The sequence below is a fragment of the Orbicella faveolata genome, unplaced genomic scaffold, assembly GCF_042242905.1.
Source record: "Orbicella faveolata isolate gen_17 unplaced genomic scaffold, um_ofav_v1 contig_24, whole genome shotgun sequence".
NCBI lineage: Eukaryota > Metazoa > Cnidaria > Anthozoa > Scleractinia > Merulinidae > Orbicella > Orbicella faveolata.
The window spans coordinates 13,692,298-13,714,320 of NW_028301552.1; the positions used below are offsets into that span (position 1 = coordinate 13,692,298).

Genomic DNA, 22,023 nt, shown 5'->3' on the forward strand with positions numbered 1-22,023 from the left:
CAAAGAAAAACGATGAAATGTTTTAACGCCTGTGTTATGTAACAAAAGGTGTGTAAGAAAGTTACAATTCGTTGTACGCACCTGAGCCGACTTGAACAGAACACCATACATTTGATGGCTTTAGTCATTTCAAGATTCACTGAATATCGGCTCTTTGCCCCTTTCTGGCTCCTACCAGGACGCCCTTGATGTGCTGGATACTGACAGGCTGTTCTGGGTTGGCGGAACTTCCCATACGTGTGCCTGTGCTTGGCGCATACGGACATTTGCGCGACAAGCGACTCGTCTAAATCAAAAAGGTCAGCCCTCGCCAAGATAAGCTGTCCCTCTGTTATGGTCTCTCGTGACAAATGGATGGAAGCAAGGTGACTTTCTATGGAGTCATTGCATTGAAGTAGGCTAATGATACCCGATGTTTCTATTGAATCCCACAACGGTCTGTACACGTGCGCGATAAAAAGCGCGACATTTTGTTTTGAGATAGGTATCCATTTAATCTGATTTGTCAGACACGGTGGTAAAATTTAATCATGTAAGCTAGGCTTTAGCCAAAACTAACACCACACAACTAGCACTGAAATTTCTTACCAAAAATGCCCCTAAAATTGAATTACAAAATTGATATTAAACGAGGCCACCAAAAATTAGTTATAAAATTGCCTATTCCTGCCGATGGGCGGTCGCTTCAACGGGTAATAACAAAAGCCAAAATTGATTTTTTTGATATTAATTCTAGCCGCGCAAACTATTTCAAGTTACTAAATATTTAACTTCGCTCATAGATGATACGGATATACTAATCCACGAAAACCTACAAAGCTAAACCATGTCGCCTTTCAACTTTCAGTTGCCGAATAGAAGATAATAAACAGAATAGAAGCTAATTGAATTGAATGCATTGGTCACGAATTGTCGATTTCAGTGTTCATTGTAGAAGCCTTTCACACGCAGTAAAAGCTGAATTTTACATGTTTAAGTATTAGAACCTTAAGTGCATGCAAATATTGAACTACACATATTTCTTTTTTAAATCGTCAATAGAAGAAAAGCTAGATTCCAAAACATGAAAGTTTCCCGATTATATAGACCAAGTTTTACAGGCAACCAAATTTGCATAATACTTTGGAGCCGCCACATATTTCCCAGGGATTTCCTCACGGCACGGTACAAGGGAACATATAAGTCACCAATTTTAGCTACTTAAGCCTTTAGTAATTTTTATTTTTGTGTAATCGTTTTTAATTTAGACTTAAGGTAAAATGTAACAATGTTAAAGCGTTTTGAATGTGAACTTGCGTGACAACCTAATTTGCATAATGAACTGTGAGATTCGCGCAAAGCACAGAAAGTTTGAAGTCGCTGTGGGACAGAAAGATGAAAGGCGCAAGGTACTTTTACATTGCTATGCTTCCTAACCCTTGTTTAGCAGAATTCAGGAGGAGTTTTGAGCGGCCGGGTCTGGACTTGGGAAATAAACGCCATCGAAGACAAGCTACTTTCGCAGGTTTTCAGAAAGTGATATAACGAGTGGTAAACGATAAATTTTCAGGATCCCCCAAAACAAAATATGTCAAAAGTAACGTGCATCTCTCACCCTTGAAGGATCACTTAATGTAGGGATAATAACAATTTTTTGTTACATTTGGTGGCCTTTGAGCAGCGAGCTTGTCAATTTAGGAATTTTTCCGTCCTTGGACCGCTCAAATTTAGGCGTTTTCCGACTATGATTGTTTTGAGCTCTAAAACATTTTTTTGATGTATTTGCAAAAACTGAAGTCTTTGCATTTACTCATGACCCAAGATAGTTCACTGAGAAAAGTTTGAGGGAAAACTTTTTTCTGACCAGAAATGCAGTGGACCGCTTTTAGAGAGACTGCTAGGCGGTGGTACATCTGAAAACACACCATTTTTTCAAAATTTTTTCATGGCCAAGATTTAATTCCAAACCATGGCAAAGTATTCATTTTTAGAAAGCTTAAAGACCAAAGATTATGAAAAAAATATTTTTGTACCCTAGAACTTTATTGTAACCTGACACCAGCTGATTAAATCTGCCACCTGCTGGGGAACACCAGGGGTTACTTGAGAAAAGATAACTCCTACAAGAACTGGTCAAAATAAATAATATTTTAATTTTTTGAAAGAAGACAAATAGCTTACTGTTTTAAGCACAGAGATTTTTGAAAAGCTAAAAGGACATGGTGACCAGTCAAATGTGAAACAGAAAATCCAGCATACGTTTCAATGCATGACTTCGTCAAAATGCACTGTATGGAAAAGTTCTAACACAAAACTAACTTAGAACAACAAATCTTGAAAATTTCAGTTCAATTTGACAAATCCTTCTAAAAATATATTTTCTCAAAGGCAAAAATAACTCTTTTTGAGGAAACGAGCTCTGAACTTACAGTAACAGAAATTTACAGAATAAAACTTCAATACCTTAAGATTCAAATTCTGGTGAAAAAGAAAATTCGAATTTGTTACAGAATTTCAGGTATACCCCCGCAAGTTTCACTTTCAGGAGAAATCGTGTCGTTTTTTCCTTTGCCGCAGTGGTATTTTGATAACAATTACCCAAATTAGCATGAGAACAAGAAAAAGCCTGATACTTTACTTGTTGTCAGATGAAATTGTCTAATTATTCTTTTAAATGTGTGACGGGTAAAACCCGTATTAGTGCATTCTGGGTTGGTGGGGGAAACCCCCACTTCGTCCTTGCAGATCGCGCAATGTAACCTGGGACTGTTACCCGTGCGTACTCAAGATGGCGGCCAAGCAGATGAGTGGTGTTCTGCGAACGTACATTGCAGCTGGAAATGCCACCCCGTCTCCTCCGTTAGGCCCTTCTCTTGGTGAGGTAAAAATTTGCTTTGCTTTTGTCTCGAGCACGTTTTATCTACAAGAGCTTTAGAAGAGTTACTTTTCTGTTTTCATTGGCATTTTGTAGCGCGGGGTGAACATAGCTCAATTTTGCAAAGAATTCAAGGAACGAACTAAACACATCGTAACTGGAGTTCCGATCATCAACATCATCCATTACAAGGTAATTTTTGTGTGACATAGGGTAACGTTATAGCTGCTAAATTACAAATTTAACACCCCAATAGTTAAGCTTTTTCGCGATTTTCTCGAACTAATATTGTACAACAGATTAAGGCGCGGCGCGGAAGTTAAGCTTAGTTTTGGTTGGTTCACAATCCAGTCCGTTTTTGTTGTTCTCTCTTTCTTTGGTAAAATTGAACAAGTAATCTGGTTTGTTGCAGAACTTTTAAACCCTGCTATATATTCTCTAAAGCTGTATAATTTCTCGAATCTCAGGCTGGTATTTCTGAGTAGTATCTCAGGATAGTGTTTCTAACAGTAACAACAGTTTTTTTGCCCCCCAAACATAAAAACTGCAAGCCTAAACTGTTATGTCCATCTGTAACTGGGTAAAACTTATTGATTGGCTGGGGCTCGTTCACGATTTCTCGGGGAGGGGGGGGGGGGGGGGAGGGAGGCATGGCATAGCTTGTACCTTGAGGTTGTAGAATCAATGGGTCGTGTTCCGTGCTTCAGTTTGAGAATTGGAACCTAATTGAAAACTGCTGCGCCAGAAATACTAGCAATGTCACAACTATTTTAGCTAGAAAAAATTACTTGTAATTACAATGAGGTACCTGTCCAGAGTGTTTGCCTTTCTTTCTACCATTATATTCACAATCTTTTTCATTTTTGTTAAGTTCTTGCTTCTCCAAAGGGGGTGGCTAGTCACCCAATCCACTCCCTTGCCCCTAAATCCGCCCCTGCACTGGAGGATTTGATACTTGCTAAAAGAGCACATCTTTATAAAGTAGGCATGACAACCTGCTGGCAAATTTTGAAATATGTGTTCTTTGAAATGCTATAGCCTGTAAGCAAGCTCACCATTGGCTCACATGCAAGAGTGGTAAAGCCATGACAACTGATCAGAGGACAGCACAAGCAGTGGTTACAGGGAGTCAGAGTGGTGACAAATTTAAAATGGTCGGATTTCTGTCAATGTTTCATTTTTTTTTTTTGAGGAACAGTGGTAATGAGATAAGCTAATTAAACTGCACTGAAAACAGAAGGTTTGACAACACTTAACCTATTGCCAGTTCATTTGATGTTGTCATATTCCAAAACAAAAAGATATATCCTTCTGGCTCAGGTTGTTTGAAAGGTAGATAACACTATCCACTAGATAAATCAATATCAATCGGATAACGTGGTTTGTTAACACTTATCCAGTGGATAGGCGATTTATCTAGTGGATAGCGATATCCAGCCTTCAAACAACTGGGGCCTGAGGTCTCAGTTTCATCAGATATAAGACACTCTAAGAACTTCACATTTTACACAGTTTTTGGCTCGATTGGGTTCATGGTATATTTATAATGGAGCACATTTAGTTTTCAAGCTTTTGCATTGCGTGACACTATCAGTGACAGTATCACATTACAATGCCTCCCCACATGTTGACATTGCTCACCGATTCATTTTCACAGCTTTGCCATAAAAGTTATCCGGCTTTCTGGCTATGAGGTGCTATTTCCTGGATTTTGGGAACATTTGTTACCAAAATTTTGTCACCAAAAGTTCGGTGGGTAGGGAGCTTGAGTCCCCTTGGTGCCTAAAGTCCAAGTAAGGTGCTGTTGTCAACATTTCCTTTAGACTGCAAGCAGCCAGTCTTTTCTCTTAGGGTCTGATCGTTGTCTATAATTATCTGCAAGCCTAAATGCAATGGGGCGGTATGGATGAGAAGAGGCTGGGCTGTTTTCATCCCTATCCCTGTGCGTCTAAAGCAATCCACCTCTTACTACCTACCTGGTTTTGAGAGAAAAATATTCTGCTAGCAGGCCACAGTTTCTTTCATATTTCAGGCTGACAAGACTTATACGTTTGAGACAGAAGCAGATCACCTAGAAGCGTTTAACTTCCCTTATCTGTTTCAAACTATGCTGCCGATTATTCCCAACCAATGAAAATCGCTCTTCTAATTTTTGCCCATATAAGGGAATTCTGAATAGCGCGCTCTTCGCGAACTCCTCGCGTGAATCTCTCGCAAAACAAACCTGTTCAAAATGGCGTCTAAAGCGAAGAAGTTCTCGGGCATGATGATAAAGAAGATTTGTGTCAAGGGAAAAGCATTAAGAGATGGGTTGTAGTTGAAAGAGTTACGTTTCTGGTGAGTTGGCAGAAACATTCAAGATTTAACTGGACTCTTGTGCCAGCGAGTTCGGATCGGTAAAACATTGTAGCAGTCTGTCCGTAGTATAATTATGAGATAAGTGAGAGAGTTTTTGATTTATCTAGTGAACAGGCGAAGTTCTCTCGCGACAAATATGCGGTACTTCAGGTTAGGTGGTATGAATATGTAAGGGAGGTATGAAAAAGTGAGGAAGTTAGGAAGATAGTTCAGGACAGTTGCAAAGATCGTGATATTGTACGGTCGATCGTTTCGTGTTATCTGGAATGTAATAAGCGCTACAGTTTGAAGTATGTCATGGAAGTTCAGAGATATGGCAAAGCAAAATTTCGGAGGTTAAGTATCATCCATATACGCCTGAGGATATATAAGGTTTTCTTTGTTAAAGTTTGGGTCTGCTGCGGCTCTCAGTCTTCGGATACGGCTTCGTTAAGTTCTAGATCTCTATATGTAGTCGAACGTCCAGCCACCTGTTGGATTGCGAAGCAGATTGCAGCGATCGATGTTACGGAGGACAAGAAAAAAAGTCTGCCTGGTTATAAGTAGTAAAATTAAATGTGTTTGAAGGAAGAGAACTTGTTCGTGTTAAAGTAAGATTTAATTCCTTTCCTCGCCGAGTCATTATCGAAAGTTTTTTCAGAGCTAGGTGGTAAACCAAGTGGGCTACAACTTGTTTGGTAACAAGCCATCATGTCGTCAAGGTTAGTTTCAAACCTTTCGTTTATCATGCACATTTACTTCATTTTCAAGCTTTATAGTCGTACAGTTTACTTGATGTACTTACTTGTTTAGAGTTGTTCCTTGATGTTTCAAGGTGGCAAATTATTGTATCCAGAGCAACAGCAGATCCATGCTTTTCGGAAAATGCCAGAATCTTTTTTTTTTTTCACCTTAAAAATTATGGCTATTCTGTTGAGTGTCTAATAGGGTGGCAAAGAGACGATCATGATTGTGTTAAGGAAAGATAAAAGCCACTCAAACTGAATGAAAAGCTTTTTTGGTGTATGTGCGTAATTTACATTGTGTGACTTGTGTAAATTAAATGCAAAACTTAGCAATTCAAGGTGCTGAGAATAATTGCCAATCTGAATAGCAACTTCACCTTTGTGTTGTGACTCCAAAAATAACACAAGTCCTGCTTTTGCTCAAACAGTGGGAGTGGAGAACAGAAATATCAAAAAGGGGAACCCAGAGAAGTGGTAGCCAGAAAGAATATAGCATTGGTTGCTGAATATAGCTCAAGTTACACAAATAACTTCTTTTTGATGAAACAGAGGAAATGTCAGCTTTTGTCTCTTTTAACTTGAATACAGGTCTAGTTGAACCTCCAGTTGTGACCTACTCTCCTCGGCAACCAGGTCTCCAGATTACAAAAAGTTTCTAAGTCAAAGCACTATATTTGGAACCTCTTGTAAGCAACCACCTCTTAAAGGACCGCGACCACTTGACACATAATAGAGCCTAAAGTAGATAATCTGATGTTGTATCATTATTGCATTCCTGTGTAGTACAAGAGACTGAAATTTCTCATTGGAAAGTACTGGATTCATTCCCAAAATTGACTTTTGACATGAATAAAGCATTTGAAACATGGGGTAAGTCTCTGCAGTTGCCATATGCTAATGAGGCGAAATTTTGACCCAGTGTGGTCTAAGCTCTCATAAGCAACCGCTTAGGCTTGACATTTTGGGTGGTTGCTTACGAGAGGTTCGACTGTATTTAATTTTCTTCCTTTTTTTTCACAGGTATTTAATGATAGCATTTGCATAGTGCAAAATTTATGCCAGAATACCTAAATAGCATTCCTCGGGTTCTGAACAGGGTTTGTATGGGTCCTGGAAAACCTGGAAAGTCGTGGAATTTATTGTGGTATTTTCCAGGACCGGAAAGTCCTGGAAAAAGGCTAATGGTCCTGGAAAGTTCTGGGAATCTGTTGAACTCAAGTAAAAAATATGAAATTTATGGCATACAGTAAGGAGAATTAACATTGAGATCTCGGGAGTGAAAGGGATAATGTGAATTTTATAGTCCTGGAAAAATCATGCTGAGTCCTGGCAAAATCCTTGAAATTTTTTCTCCGGAAAGGGTACGAACCCTGTCTGAAGCTTTAAAGTCTTCCCCGACCCCCCCCCCCCCCCCCGCTATGCTAGGTACCCTGCAGCAGGAATTAACCTCCTTGTAAGAATTTGGTTGCTAAATATAGCTAAACCTCCTTGAGTAACTTAAAAAGAGGCAATGTCAGCTTTTTTCAGGCTTTGTTTATTTCTATTTGAATGTGGGTGTTGTGATGACAGCATCTATCAGTGCAAAAGGTCTGCTAGAATGCCTGAAATAAAATTCCTGAAGTCCTGAACATTCAATTTTTCATATGGGGGTATGCCCTCAGACCCCCCTCTTTGAACCCTGTAAATACGCTCAAACCTTCACTAATGACCATGCAACTCCCTTTCATCAAACAGTCAAGGCAATGTCAGCTATGATTTAGGGGCTCTGATCCTTGTCTATTTTTATGACTTAACTGGTGCAGTGTCAGAACTGCTTATACTGGCTTAAAATCATCTATGTTTTTCAGACTGCAATGATTTTAATTTTAAATTTTCATGGGGGGTCATCACAGACATTTAGGGGTACACGGGGGGTAGGAAAAAAAATTTCTGATGAAGAGGTAGTTTTTATCAAATCCCACCAGCCGTCCCCCTCCCCACCCCATAAAAAAATGAACAGTCCCTAATGAGCGATGCTTCTTTCAAAATAACAAAAATAAACTGCAATAACTGGAATGAATGAATAAATAAATAAATAAATAAATAAATAAATAAATAAATAAATAAATAAATAAATAAATAAATAAATGAATAAATGAATAATGGCAAATTGATAATAATATTGTGGAAGTAGGGTATGGTTTGCTTCCACAACCACTAAGTTAAGGGCAACCAATGTAAGTGGCAAAAAATAACATTACAAATCCAAGATTTTAAATGTGCTGCATGTATCTATTTTGTTGACAAGTGTGATAAAGATGATTTTGGTGTTGTTCAACTTGCTTGAATGTGTTTAAAGTAACAGGCCTACTAATGAGTTTGCCTCAGACATTGGAATTATACCGGTTTCGCCCCATGGCGAGTTCGCCCCCACCGAGTTCGCCCCCACATCGACTCAACTTGATCGAGTTCGCCCCCAACTTTTAGTGTTCGTGTTAAGGTGGTCGTTATCCAGTTATAAACGTTTTCGAAGAACCATTTCAGTCTGTGTATGTTTGATAAGCTTAGATTATAATTGTTCGCTTATTCGCGCCCGAATATATTGCAACAAAGTCAAACGGTTACCGGTCATCTCACCACCAGGGATTCTCGCCACCAAGCGAAGTCACCTCGCCACCAAGTGAAGTTTCCTCGCCACCAGTAATCTAATAAGGCAGTAGATAAAAGAACGAGGAATAATCTCTATAAACGACTCGATCTGGTTGGAGGCGAACTCGGTGGAAGCGAACTCGCCATGGGGCGAAAGAGGCAGCTACCGCGTATATGACATATCCACGCGAGAGTCCTTGCTCCATATTAGGAAGTTAAATTTGATTGGTTCGGAATAATCGGCAGCATTGAACCAGAGTTAAACGTTTCTAGGTGATATGCTTCTGGTTTGAGACAAATACTCCTATTTCCTTAAAGCAGCAGCACAGGTTGAGAAAGGGGCACATAAACCAGGTAACCAGTTGTCCTTGCCTCAGCATTCCTTATTCCATTAGCCTGTCAAGCATCAGGTTAAAGTCAAGTCTGAAATTACTTGGTCAAGAGGTCCCGTACTATCAGACCACAATGTAAACCACACTCCTGTACGTTCGAATTCGTCTTTGATTCTAACGATTCACTGAAAACCGAAACATTATATACAGAATTAATAAATACAAACTTAAACTAAAACAGGAAGATCTGTTAGATCTTATAACCGCGCTTTTAAAATTTAACTACTTTCTTGACAATACAGTCGCAACGCTTTGCACATTCCAAAGCAATCCTTGATGGTTTATTGATTTCTGTAGACACCACCTCACTTGATCAACGCAAACTGTATTATTGCACCATCAGTCGTAGCCGTTGTGAAATCTCCGATGACGTAATAGTCTTAATCTGGAACTTTCTTCGGGATACGTATGGGCATGAAGATACGAACACTATTAACAACAGCTTTCTTTCTTAAACGTCAAAATTAAATTTACTTGTTTTTTTCCTTGAGTAAAGGGCTAGCAAAGAAGTGACACGAGTCACATAATTCAAGAATTGCGTTATCCACGGCTATCTTTAGTACGGTGGTTATTTCCCTACCAATGACGTAGTCCTTGCATGTTCTAACATGTTCTTTGCTTGGCTTGCAAATATTTAATTTTCCTTCCGACCTATGAACTCGCTGCGATGAAACAGCCAAAGAATTTACTTCATTTGCCTAAAGCCACAAGAAATACTCGCAAAATTGCAAAGAAATTAATGACCGTCGCTTCTGGCGAAATAAACTTGCAAAGTAAACACGATCTTATTTGTCACGTAGAGAAAGTGAAAGCTGCAACGTCAACGCATTCCATGGCTGACGTAATACCTTTTTTTAGGGTATTTATTATACCCTTTGAATCCAACGCTTTGATAAAACGAAAAGGAAATATATTTTACCCACAAAAAAGAAAACAATATCCGTAAAACTGTCCGTGTATTTATGTTTTAACAGCTTCTGGCGCAAAAACATCACACGTTGCGTGACTCAAAATTTGGCCGAGCGGAGGTCTGCGTCTGGTCACCGACAAAAAAAAAAAAAACAAGAAGATCTGTTAGATCTTATAACCGCGCTTTTAAAATTTAACTGTTTTCTTAGCTCTAAAGTCGCAACGCAGTGTACATTCCAAAGCAATCCTTGATGATTCAGTGATTACTGTAGACACCACATTACTTGATCAACACAAACTGCATTATTGCACCATCAGTCGTAACCGGTGTGAAATCTCCGATGACGTAATGGTCTTAATCTGGAACTTTCTTCGGGATACGTATGGGCATGAAGATACGAACACTATTAACAACAGCTTTCTTTCTTAAAAGTCACGATTAAATTAAATTGTTTTTTCCCTTGAGTAAAAGGCTAGCAAAGAAGTCACACAAGTCACGTAATTCAAGAATTGCGTTATCCACGGCTATCTTTAGTACGGTGGTTATTTCCCTACCAATGACGTAATCCTTGCACGTTCTGACAAGTTCTTTGCTTGGCTTGCAAATATTTAATTTTCCTTCCGATCTATGAACTCCCTGCGATGAAACAGCCAAAGAATTTACTTCATTTGCCCAAAACCACAAGAAATACTCGCAAAATTACAAATAAATTAATCAACGTCGCTTCTGGTGAACTAAACTCGCAAAGTAATCACGATCTTATTTGTCACATAGCGAAAGTGAAAGCTGCAACGTCAGCGCATTCCATGGCTGACGTAATACCTTTTTTCAGCGTATTTATTATTCCCTTTAAATCCAACGCTTTGATAAAACGAAAAGAAAATATATTTTACCCACAAAAAAGAAAACAATATCCGTAAAATTGTCCGTGTATTTGTTTTAACAGCTTCTGGCGCAAAAACATCACACGTTGCGTGACTCAAAGTTTGGCCGAGCGGAGTTCTGCGTCTGGTCACCGACAAAAAAAAAAAAATAAATAAACCACGGGTAAACCTAGAACCGCGCTCGGCCCATGGCCGCGCGGTTAAAAATAAAAAAAATAAACCCCGGGTAAACCTAGAACCGCGCTCGGCCCATGGCCGCGCGGTTAATAAACCGAAAATACAACAATACGAAAAACAGCTAAAGATAGAAAGGAAAAAACGAGATTACTTACAAGATCTGTAAGGCACTCCGGACTGAACAACGACTGAATACAACTAGAAAACTACAACGCTATAAAACGGAATTTTGAGCCAAATGAATAGACTAAATGAGGTTACGTGATAAACAATAGACGATTACATAACACGATGTGAAAAAACTAATTTACATATAAAACTGCACGAAAGAAGTACGCAATCTATAACACAAAGACAAAATAAGTGAAAGAAAAGGCGATTAAACGAAAAAATTCAACTCTCGTGGCTACATAGCCCCCTCCCCTCAATGAACTACTGAAGTCTACAGTTCATTACTGTAACCTAACTATACTCAGACACGAGAATAAATCCTCTTGATCATCCTTTATACTGTGAATTTTGTGATGAGGTCAGTCTCTTCATTTATTAAAGCTTTCTTTTCTCCTTCTAAGAAGCACAGCTAAATGATTGGTCTTGTCAGAATTGTGCTGGCTGTTTTCACCTTAGCTGATCGAGCATTTCCATCCTTTCCCATGAAAACTTCAGTTACTCTGCCTAACGGCCATTTTCCTCGATGGATGTTGTCGTCTACAATCAGAACTAGATCTGCGGTCGCTAAGCAACGGCGAGGTTTAATCCACTCCACTCTCTCTTGAAGGTTTGGCAGGTACTCTTTCAACCAGCGCCTCCAGAATATATTGGCCATGTTCTGGACTTGACGCCAACGTCGCTTGCTGTACATTTCTTCTTTGTTGAAGACTCCAGGTGGCAAATTTGGGTTGGCTCTTAACAACAACAGATGGTTTGGTGTTAGGGAGTCCAGGTCCTTTGGGTCGCTATTGACTGGAGTCAACGGTCTACCATTTAAGATCCCTTCAACTTCATTCATCAATGTTCGGAGCATTTCATCAGAGACAAGTTGTTGTCCTAGCAAAGCTCTCAGGATCTTGCGAACGGACCTGATCGTACGCTCCCAGGCACCACCCACGTGCGAGGTTGTAGGTGGATTAAATTTCCATGTGATATTCTTCTGGTGAACAAACTTGTGGATTGATTCTTGATTTCCGTCTCTCAACAATTCGCGTAGCTCTCTCTCTCCAGCTTGGAGGTTTGTCCCGTTGTCACTAGAAACAGTAGTTGGACATCCTCGTAAATTGATGAATCTTCGAAACGCATTTATGAAGGAATCAGTATCAGGCGAATTCACGACTTCTACATGAACAGCTCATACTTGATTAAGGCATTTTCCAGACGCCTTGCAACTCTTAGGATTCCGACGTCGTCCAATAATAGATGAAGTTTGCGCATGTAAGCTGTTATCTTCAGGTTCTTTAACTTGGAAGTTACTTGGCGTGAAGACTTGGATGAACTGATTTTTTGCATGGCTTTAATGACGTCTGGAAATAACAGCCTTTGTACGTGTTTGATAACTTCCCTTTCTGCATGTTGAACTTTTTCCACGGACAGGGGAGATCCCCTTTCCAAACACCACTGAGGTTTAAAGTTTATGGAATTGCGATGGTATCTTTCAATGAACCACGTTCTGAATCTTAATAGCCAGGCAACAGCTCTTCGTAATCTGTCCCAAGATGAGTAGCGCTCTGGAGAGGACTTCTTCGCCTGCATGACGATTCGATGACTAGTTGTAGAGCTGAGTTTCACGTTTGATCTCAGGATCGTCATCTGATAGTTCTGGTTGGCAAATTGTAGGATCACAAGGCCAGAACTCTTCCTCCTTCTTCAAAAACCCGCGACCGCTAAGTCACTTGCTGCTTGTACTCATTTCGTCCACTGCAAGACTTCTGGTGACCTCATCCGCTGGGTTGTGTTCAGATCTGACATGTCTCCACTGATGGAGTCCTGAATTCTCATGTATAACTGACAACCCGTTTGCAACAAATGTGTGGAAACGCTTTGACTGATTTCTGATGTACTGCAACACACAGGTAAAGTCTGGCCAAAATGTCGATTGGTTAATCGGAATATCCAGCTCTTCTCTTCAGCTGACAGTTCCAACCTTAGCACAGTCATTGGTCTCAGACGAGCAAGGCGAGTTCCCGATTAGAAAGGCGCAATGCATCCTTTCTTCGACACCCAGTAATGTGAGATACGTGACAGCTCCATAAGCAATTTGAGACGCACCTGCAATATTACGCAACTCGGCAATTTTCACGTTTCAAAAACAGGCCGGTTTAACGCATTTGTCTACCGTTATCAGGAAAAGATTGGCCAACTGACCCTGCCACTTCTCCGACCTTTCGCCATCACAATCGCCGATTGAATCGTCCCATCCACGTTTCTCTCAGCAGCGATCTTGTAGCAATTTCTTGGCTGGGAGGACGACTGGCGCAACGAACCCAAGTGGATCATAAAGAGAACTGGTCAAGGATAGTATGCCACGGCGGGTGGTTGGCCTGTCCTTAGGAGCAACCTTGAACATGAACTTGTCACTCTCCATATCCCCATGGAACCCCAATGTACGTTGCATTGGTAGCTTATCCTTCTCTAGGTCAAGATCTAGCAGTGATGGATGGAGCTTTCTCGACTTGTGGAATTGTATCCAGAACTTCGGATCTGTTGCAGGACCACTTGGTGAGTCGAAAACCGCCTTTGGAGAGGATTTCACGGGGCTGGTCCACAACTTCGACAGTGTTTTCAACTGATTTAACCGATTCCAGACAGTCATCAACATAAAAGTTCCTTTTGACAGTCTTGACTACATCCTCTGAGAATTCGCCTTTGTTGTCCTGTGCTGTCCTTCTCAGCGCAAAGCAGGAACAGCTTGGAGACGATGTCGCGCCAAACAAATGGATCTCCATACGATGGTCAAGTAGTTAGGTCAAGTCCCCGTCTGGCCACCAGAGGAATCTGAATGCGTCACGGTCATCTGTTGCTACTCGGATCTAATGCAACATACACTCAATATCAGCAGACAATGCAACTTGTTCTTCACGAAATCTCATCAGTACACCAACGATAGAATTGGTCAGATCTGGTCCAGTAAGGAGCTGATCTTTCAGAGACGTGTCTTTGTGTTTTGCGGCACAATCAAAAACTACTCGTGTCTTTCCAGGTTTGTTCAGCACCGGGTGATGGGAAAGGATAACAATAACACACTGAGAAGAACAGCATAAAGATATTTTATTGTCCTCAAAACTTAAATACTATTGCCTCGTGGATCCACAGCTACTTTGACAATGTTATGACGAAACTCATGATCAATAACAGAACAAACGCATGAAATTAAAAATGGCGTAAACCATTAATTAAGAGGCTACTGGTTTATCAGCTTTTCTGTAATGTAATACCCCCAATAAACAATGTTTGTTGGTTGTTTTGCTTGCTTAATTTGCTAGTAGAACATAATCACCAGCACATCTAAATACCCTTGAGAAGGAAAATTACTCTTGATCCTCAGATTAGAATTACACAATGTGTCATTTGATTTCTCAGATATAACCTTTATATGCTGTAAAAAGAAATGAGTGTCGTTCCATAGTGCTTCTGACGTGTAGTTTGGTGAACAGCGAAAATGCATCAAAAGTGGTTCTCAAAGATTCCCCAAGGTGTATGTAACATTTAAAACTTCAGTACTACAGTCAGTAAACATAGGCACGCAAGGCGAGCAAGAGTTATTTTTTTGTGTGAAGTGTCGGAGATAGGAGCATTCATGGTACAGAAATGATTTGGTTAATTTGACATTTTTTCTTTCGTTGCGATGTTACATCGGTCATGGTAAGATAGCTAAATAGTAAGCCGTAAAATGTTTGACTGAACAAACTACAGTAATCTGACATGTCTCCAGATTAATGTAGATACCATCTTATTTTCTAACAGGCAATTTGATTCGTTCTTTGATACAACCCAGTGTGACACGCGCACATGCATATCTCCCTCACTCACCGATCACATAACCCTTCCAACCCCCAAGAGGAATTTTTTGCTCAAAAATACTCAAGTAACGTAAGAGACGTAAGTTTACGTTTTCACACAACACAACACAACACAACACAACACAACACAACACAACTTCACCGAAAATAGAAAGAAAGAGAAAAAAACCTCTGACACGTTGAAAGTCTGATTTAATTAAATTGCACTTTAACTTGGTGCCGCGCAGTCGTCAAAGAACATTTGAACAGTTTTCATACTTTTTACCTTAAAAAATATCGGACTGAAATGAATGTCATGAAATAAAACTTTTAAACTGCTACTGCTGAGACGTAAAAACCGTCCAGAAATGAAAGCTTTTTTGTTTAATATCCTGGAAACAATAGCCGATAACTTGTCAGCTCTAATTGAATTTACTCCCATGTAAAAAAACAAAAGTGTCACATTACACTTAGTAACTAAAAAACAAAAATATCGTGTTATATTTGCATGCAACAAGAACAAAACAATCGTTACCCGCGCTTACTAATGTAAACGTTAGAACTGTTTCAAATCTAAAGTATCGTCCCCTCTAAAACATGTCCTAAGAACTAGAAGCGACGATTCGTGACCTCTAATTGAATTTACTCCTTGTGAAAAACAAAAGTATCAAGTTACCTTTAACTAAAAATAAAAATATCTCGTTGCATTTGCATACTACGAACTCACGAACTGTTTCAAACCTCGAGGCTCACCTCGTTCATTTAACTAAAATCCTCAGCCTAACCCACGGAAAATGTCGAATTAAACCCAATATATGAATACTTCCTCCTCTTTTATAGAAGAATGAATACGGCCGTTCTGAACTTTATCGGGATCAGATCTTCTCACATACCATTTACCTTGACAACAAGAAATTTGATTGGCTGTTTATAGTAAATCCAATCTGATTGGTGTGACATACACACATCTCTCTCTCTCTCTCTCTCTCTCTCTCTCTCTCTCTCTCGCTCTCTCTCGCTCTCTCTCGCTCTCTCTCTCTCTCTCTCTCTCACTCACTCACTCACCCACCCACCCACCCACCCACCCACTCACTCACCCACCCACCCACCCACCCATTGACCCGTAACATACTCGACGCGCCGACTAAGAGGTATTTTTTTGGAAAAAAAAATAACTCAAAAATAGAAAGAAAGAAAAAAAACCTCTCTGACACGTTGAAAGTCTGGTTTAATTAAATGCACTTTAACTTGACGCCACGCAGTCTTCAAAGAACATTTGAACAGTTTTCATACTTTTTACCTTTAAAATATCGGACTAAAATGAATGTCATCAAATAAGAGTATTAAACTCCTACTGCAGAGACGTAAAAACACTCTAGAAATGAAAGCTTTTTTTGTTTAATATCCTGGGAACAATAGCCGATAACTTGTAAGCTCTAATTGAATTTACTCCCATATGAAAAACAAAAGTGTCGAGTTACCATTTGTAACTAAAAATAGCAAACATCTCGTGGGAACAAGTGGTGACGATTCGCCAGCTCTAATTGAATTTACTACCTTGTGAAAAACAAGAGTGTCAAATTACCCATTGTAACTAACAAATAAAAATGTCTCGTTATATTTGCGTGCAATAAGAACAAAACAATCGTTACCTGCACTTACTATCGTAAACGTTAGAAATGCTTCAAATCTAAATAGTCTCGTCTCGTGACCTCTTATTGAATTAACTCCTTGTGAAAAACAAAAGTATCAAGTTTCCCTTTGTAATTAAAAATAAAAATATCTCGTGCCATTTGCCTACTTCTAACTCATGAACTGTTTCAAAACTCAAGACTCATCTCGTTCATAACTAGCCACCATTGCACTGAAAATTATGCACTCTAAAACAAGCCAATGTACATATGTAACTGTCACACTCTCCTCCAAACCGGACTAAAGATCACAAACCGGCAACATACACGTCACTCCTTATTTTTCAACCACCAAAGTCCTTGTGTTTACAGACACCTTGTGTTTCTCACATATCATTTACCTTTACAACAAGAAATTTGACTGGCTGTTCATAGTAGATCCAATCTGATTGGTGTGACATACATACATCTCTCACTCACTCACTCACTCACCCATTGACCCGTCCATAACATACTCGACGCGCCGACTAAGAGGTATTTTTTTTTTACAAAAAAAATAACTCAATAAGTAATAGTCCATGCAATCCAATGCAGTGATCAGCTCGATTAAAGAAGAAATCAATCAGAACGTATGTGATGTCTAAACTACTCTCGAGGCCCCTCAGATTCATTTGTAAACCGCCATAAATGTCTCCATTTTTCTGTTATCTTGTTCAATCGACGGGGTGCAGCTGTCGTCCTTACCTCAATGGCTCTGCCCACCTGCCCCCCCTGCTTTCAAGTATCCACTGCCGCGGAGTTCAAAAGCTGACATCAGTTCCTTACGTCCTCTGTTCTGCTGACCCCTTAGCCCATCTTCGAACATGTTCATCTCGCCGCCAATAAAACCTCCCATCAAACATGCAGCAATACCAGTGTCCCCATCCCAATGTTTCCAGACAAAACCGAGCACGCCAACGCATCCACCCACACCAATTCCTATCAGGGTACCTAGGTTTAAAAGTGACTCTTGCAAGAACAAGTGTTTGAAGATGAACAGGAGGCGTTTACCCAAGATGATCACGAATACGACTCCCATAATGAACTGTGGTACGGTTCGCGACATAAGGAAGCGTAGTAGGCTCTCCAACATTTTCGCTATGCTCCGTGGGTTCTGCTCTCCTTCAATAGCAGGTTTGTGGGTTACGGTTTTGTGGGTTACTCGTTCTCTGCGCTCACTCGTGAGATATAGTTCTTGCCACTCGAACATAAAATTCATATCTTCTCGTCACCGTGTAATATCCTCTTTTTGCTAGACACTCGAATCTTTCTTTTTGGAATCCCTCTATCGTCTGAAACATACCATTAATTAAGAGGCTACTGGTTTATGAGCTTTTCCGTTATGTGATACCCCCCAAAAGTTTGTTGGTTGCTTTGCTTGCTTAATTTACTAGTAGACCATTATCACCAGCACATCTAAATACCCTTGAGAAGCAAAATTACTCTTGATCCTCAGATTAGAAATACAGTATTTGCCATATTTCTGACATATAACCTTTTTCTTTTTTCCCAAGAGGGCACGGTAACCAATCCTGCAATCCGATTGGTTCTTAGCGCGGTCCGGATTTTCCTATCTCTGACCACGGTCACGGTAACGGCGGGAAACAGCCCGGGTGAAATTGTCGTGTTGATCAATTTTCCTGAGTGAGCAAGCAGCAATGGTCAACCTTTGCCCTTTTTACACTTCCATCGACAATTAATCCACACAAGTTATCTCTACTCATTTTTAAACGGCAAGGGAAGTCACTCTAAGTAAATTCAATTGAGTATTTTGAAGTTGTGAGAGTTTGTTTGGTTGCTTGTAGCTCGGCGCCGTAATGGCGCGTAATCCTGTGTTTCTCTCGCCGCACAATTTACGCAAAAAAAAGTCAATTGCAGTCGAGTTTACCTCTCTGATCGTTTCTGTATTTAAGAGAATTTCTGTGGAATACACCTAACGGATTTCCTTGCTTTCTGCTACTCAATTTACGGTAGGAAAGTCAGATTTCGACTGATTCGCAACCACTGATAGAAATTGTTTTTGTCGTACAACTTCAAACTTTGCGCGAGGACTTAACTAGTGAACTAAATGCAACTGACATAAAGTAGTTCGAAATAAATCTGTTCTTTAATACATCTTTCTTTGTCTAGTAGCTCGTTCGCTCGTTAGTTTAGACGGCGCGTAAGCCAATTCAATGACAAAGTTGCGTAACCAAACCCACTTGTAGGCCAATTTACCGCAGGAAAAAAATAAATATGTTATTTGCCGGCTTAGAGTCGGTCCGTATAGTGAAAAAATGTGACCTCGGTCACAGTGTTTCACTATACGGACCTCCCAGCCGGCAAGTAACATATATATATGCTGTAAAAAAGGAAATGAGTGTCATTACATAGTGCTTTGATGTGTAGTTTAGTAAACAGTGATAATGTGCAATGCCAGAAATATCCATCCCCCCCACATAGAAGGATTTGGAATTTCCTGGGAGGTGTGTGTGAGGGGGGGAAGGAGTCTCTAAGACCAAAACATTTAAAGAAATGAATGAAGATTTATTGGAATTTCCAGAGGGCTGGGGAGTCTTGGACAACATCCCTTCCGTGAGGGAGGTATGGGTATTTACTGGAACTACACAACACATCCAAAGTGGTTTTCAACGATTTCCCAAGGTGTATGTAACATTTCGAACTTTAGTACTACAATCAGTAATTAAATGGTCCATGCAATCTAGCAGAGTGATTAGCTGGATAAAAGAAGAAATCAATCAGAAAGTATGTTATGCCTAAACTACTCGAGGTGCTTCGGATTCATTTGCAAACCGTCATAAATGTTTCCATTACTGGTTTTCATCTGTAGATTCTGATTGTGCAGTTATCCTGTTCAACTGTTGGAATGCAGCTATTATCCGTTCCTCATTGGTTCTGCCCACTTGTACATCCCGCTGCCAAGAAAACCTCCCAACAACAATCCTATGGCAATACCAGGCCGCGCCAATGAATCCACCCAAAGCCAATCCCAACAGGGTACCTGGGCTTGCAAAGGAAAGCATGTCGAAGACGTTGACGACCGTACATAGGACGGCGATCACACACACGGTTATCGCAACATATTGTGGTTGGATGCTCGCCATTGTGTCTATGCTCCGTGGGTTCTGTAACATAAAGTGCAAAATGTGAAACACAGGGGGCAGTGCAATTTCCATGTCACCATCATCAGTGCTTACCAGGGTACTGGTTATTGTCAAGAAATTTTCAGGATCGCCTCATCGACGACTTTAGATGTGCGTTATGTGTCTCTTAGGTTCCCTTACGAAAATAATGCCCATTTAATGTCCATTTTATACCTATTTTATATGGTTTTTTTTCCCTAACTTTTTTGGTATTTTTTTTTTTCAACTATTTTGCTGAAATATTTTAAAGCAAATTTTCGTCTAATTTTAAACCTATAATTTATAATTTTAAACCTATAAACAAAGACTAGCAAAAAACAAAAAAATAGTCCAGAGTGCTGGTCAAAATTTCTGAAAGTTAGTTTTAATTAGCTTTAAAGTATATGAATGAAAGAAGTTGAAAATAAAATAGGTTGAAAATAGCCTTAATATAGACATAAAAGAGAGATACAATTGGGCCAAATAGGAAAAAAGCTTGGGCAATAGGCTGAAAATTGCATAAAACAGGGATAAAATAGTTTTAAGTGCCATTGTCAGAGAAAACCAATATGCAGTATTATATCTTCTTAGATGTTTTAGTATGTAGTATCGCTGTATATTTACGAGTTGTGCCTTTTTTTGACGAGCCCGTAGGGCGCGTCAAAATACAAACGAGTAAAAATATGCAGAGGATATTACACGGTGGCGAGAAGATATGAATTTTATGTTCGAGTGGCAAGAACAATATCTTTTTATCTTTGTTTTTGCCACGAGAACGTAAAATTCATATCTTTGAGTTAACGTGTAATGTTCTTTTTATTATATGGACATAATGATGACGGCGTATTTGACTATTTTCCGAAGATTTCCGATCACTTTCCAAAGATTTCTGAAGATTCTTTAAAACTTGTCCGAAGGTCACACGAACGTTGCTGAACATTTTCCGGAAATTTCCGAAGATTACCGAAGATTTCCGAAGATTGCCGGAGATTGCCGGAGATTGCCGAAGACTTTCGAGGGAGACCTGAAAATGTTTCGATCATACACTAACGAATTTAAGAACAATTTAAGAGAAAAACATCGTCGATTTCCTCACTAGTGAGAATATGGTAAATACGCCACACGAATCCCGAATGTGGTTTCGTATGAATTTTACGAGTGGTTTATTCTCTAGTAAAACACTCGTGTCTATGTAATAAAAAGCGATACTACACACCAAAAGATGTAATAAGATATTTATTATTCAACTGCTGTAGTCAATAAATTTATCAATGAAAGGGGGAGAGTGTGACAGTTTTGCGTGCGCGCGCCGACCTATACGACAAACAGGTTTTCTACTGTACAAATAACTGTACAATATCGCTGTATATTTGTACTGTTATTTGGACGGTATTCGCTGCAGTTGCATATGGCCTGCATCACGATTTTAGCGCGATCAAGTAAATTCGCTTCGAAATGGCGTGGAGTCCGATCTAGGACAAATTGAAAACGATTTCAAAGATCCCGAAGATGGATTTTGTGAGAAAAGCAACACAACTTGTTGTAAGTTATTCTGAGGTATATATACTAGTAATTCGAGGCGAGTGTTGCTTCGCTCGAGTTCAATTGCAACTAAATACCCTTCCGATCGCCAGTTCTATCTTTGGCATCTCGTTTATTCGGATCCGGCTTATTTGTATTGAGTAATCTTACGTCGCCTAGAGCTCATGTTACAGCTAGGTGACTTTGTGGGAATCCAAATGTAAATGCAAATATTTTGCAGCGTTTTCGTCGAGGACAAAAAGCTTGACTCTAACCCCGTGGGGGGGGGGGGGGAGTACTCCTTTAAATGGGCTATATAGGTCTGTGCGGCCCCAAAGGGTAGGGTTTTTCAGCCGTTTTGGTCATAAGTACAGTATTGATTTTGGCCATTTTGGTCTTAAATAGGGTATGGTCTTAGCACTCTAGTCTTGAATTGGGTATGTTTCTTAGACGAAGCTACTTGTCCATCATAATCAATAATACTGTCAACAAAAGCCCTCCATAACTTATGTTTAGGGTAACTGTGCCAGCCGCAACGGTCATAAATGTGGTATCAAATTTTTGGCCAGGTCATAAATAGGGTAGCAAAAATCGAAGATTTTTTTTATAAATAGGGTAAGGGTTTTAGGAAGTGGGCCGCACGTCCCCACCCAACTTCTCTTGGAGCACTCCCCCGGAACTCTAATTTACATGGTGACTGTAAAGCGTGTCGGAAAAAAATCGTGACAGCAAATTCCAGATGATTTTCTCAACTTCTGTTCTACTTTCGAGATACGTTTGCTCGTATATC

At 39.8% G+C, this 22,023-nt stretch overlaps 1 protein-coding gene and 1 pseudogene across 2 annotated transcripts in view; one reads left to right on the top strand and one right to left on the bottom strand.

Annotated features, from left to right (window-relative positions):
• The first annotated feature begins 2,683 nt into the window (after nt 1-2,683).
• Nucleotides 2,684-8,960, top strand: LOC149110485 (large ribosomal subunit protein uL11m-like). Its single transcript, XM_089292293.1, has 5 exons — nt 2,684-2,860; nt 2,951-3,046; nt 4,887-4,903; nt 8,598-8,619; nt 8,868-8,960. Exons 1-5 carry the CDS (start codon nt 2,768-2,770, stop codon nt 8,958-8,960), a joined length of 321 nt encoding a protein of 106 aa, XP_089148419.1. The 5' UTR covers nt 2,684-2,767.
• Nucleotides 8,961-18,473: 9,513 nt separating this feature from the next.
• The window catches only part of LOC149110486 (uncharacterized), a 36,569-nt pseudogene continuing 33,019 nt past the window's right edge, over nt 18,474-22,023 (bottom strand). The window contains exon 9 of the transcript XR_016207863.1: nt 18,474-19,715. The product of XR_016207863.1 is annotated as an uncharacterized LOC149110486 (transcript). The remainder of the gene's footprint in view (nt 19,716-22,023) is intronic.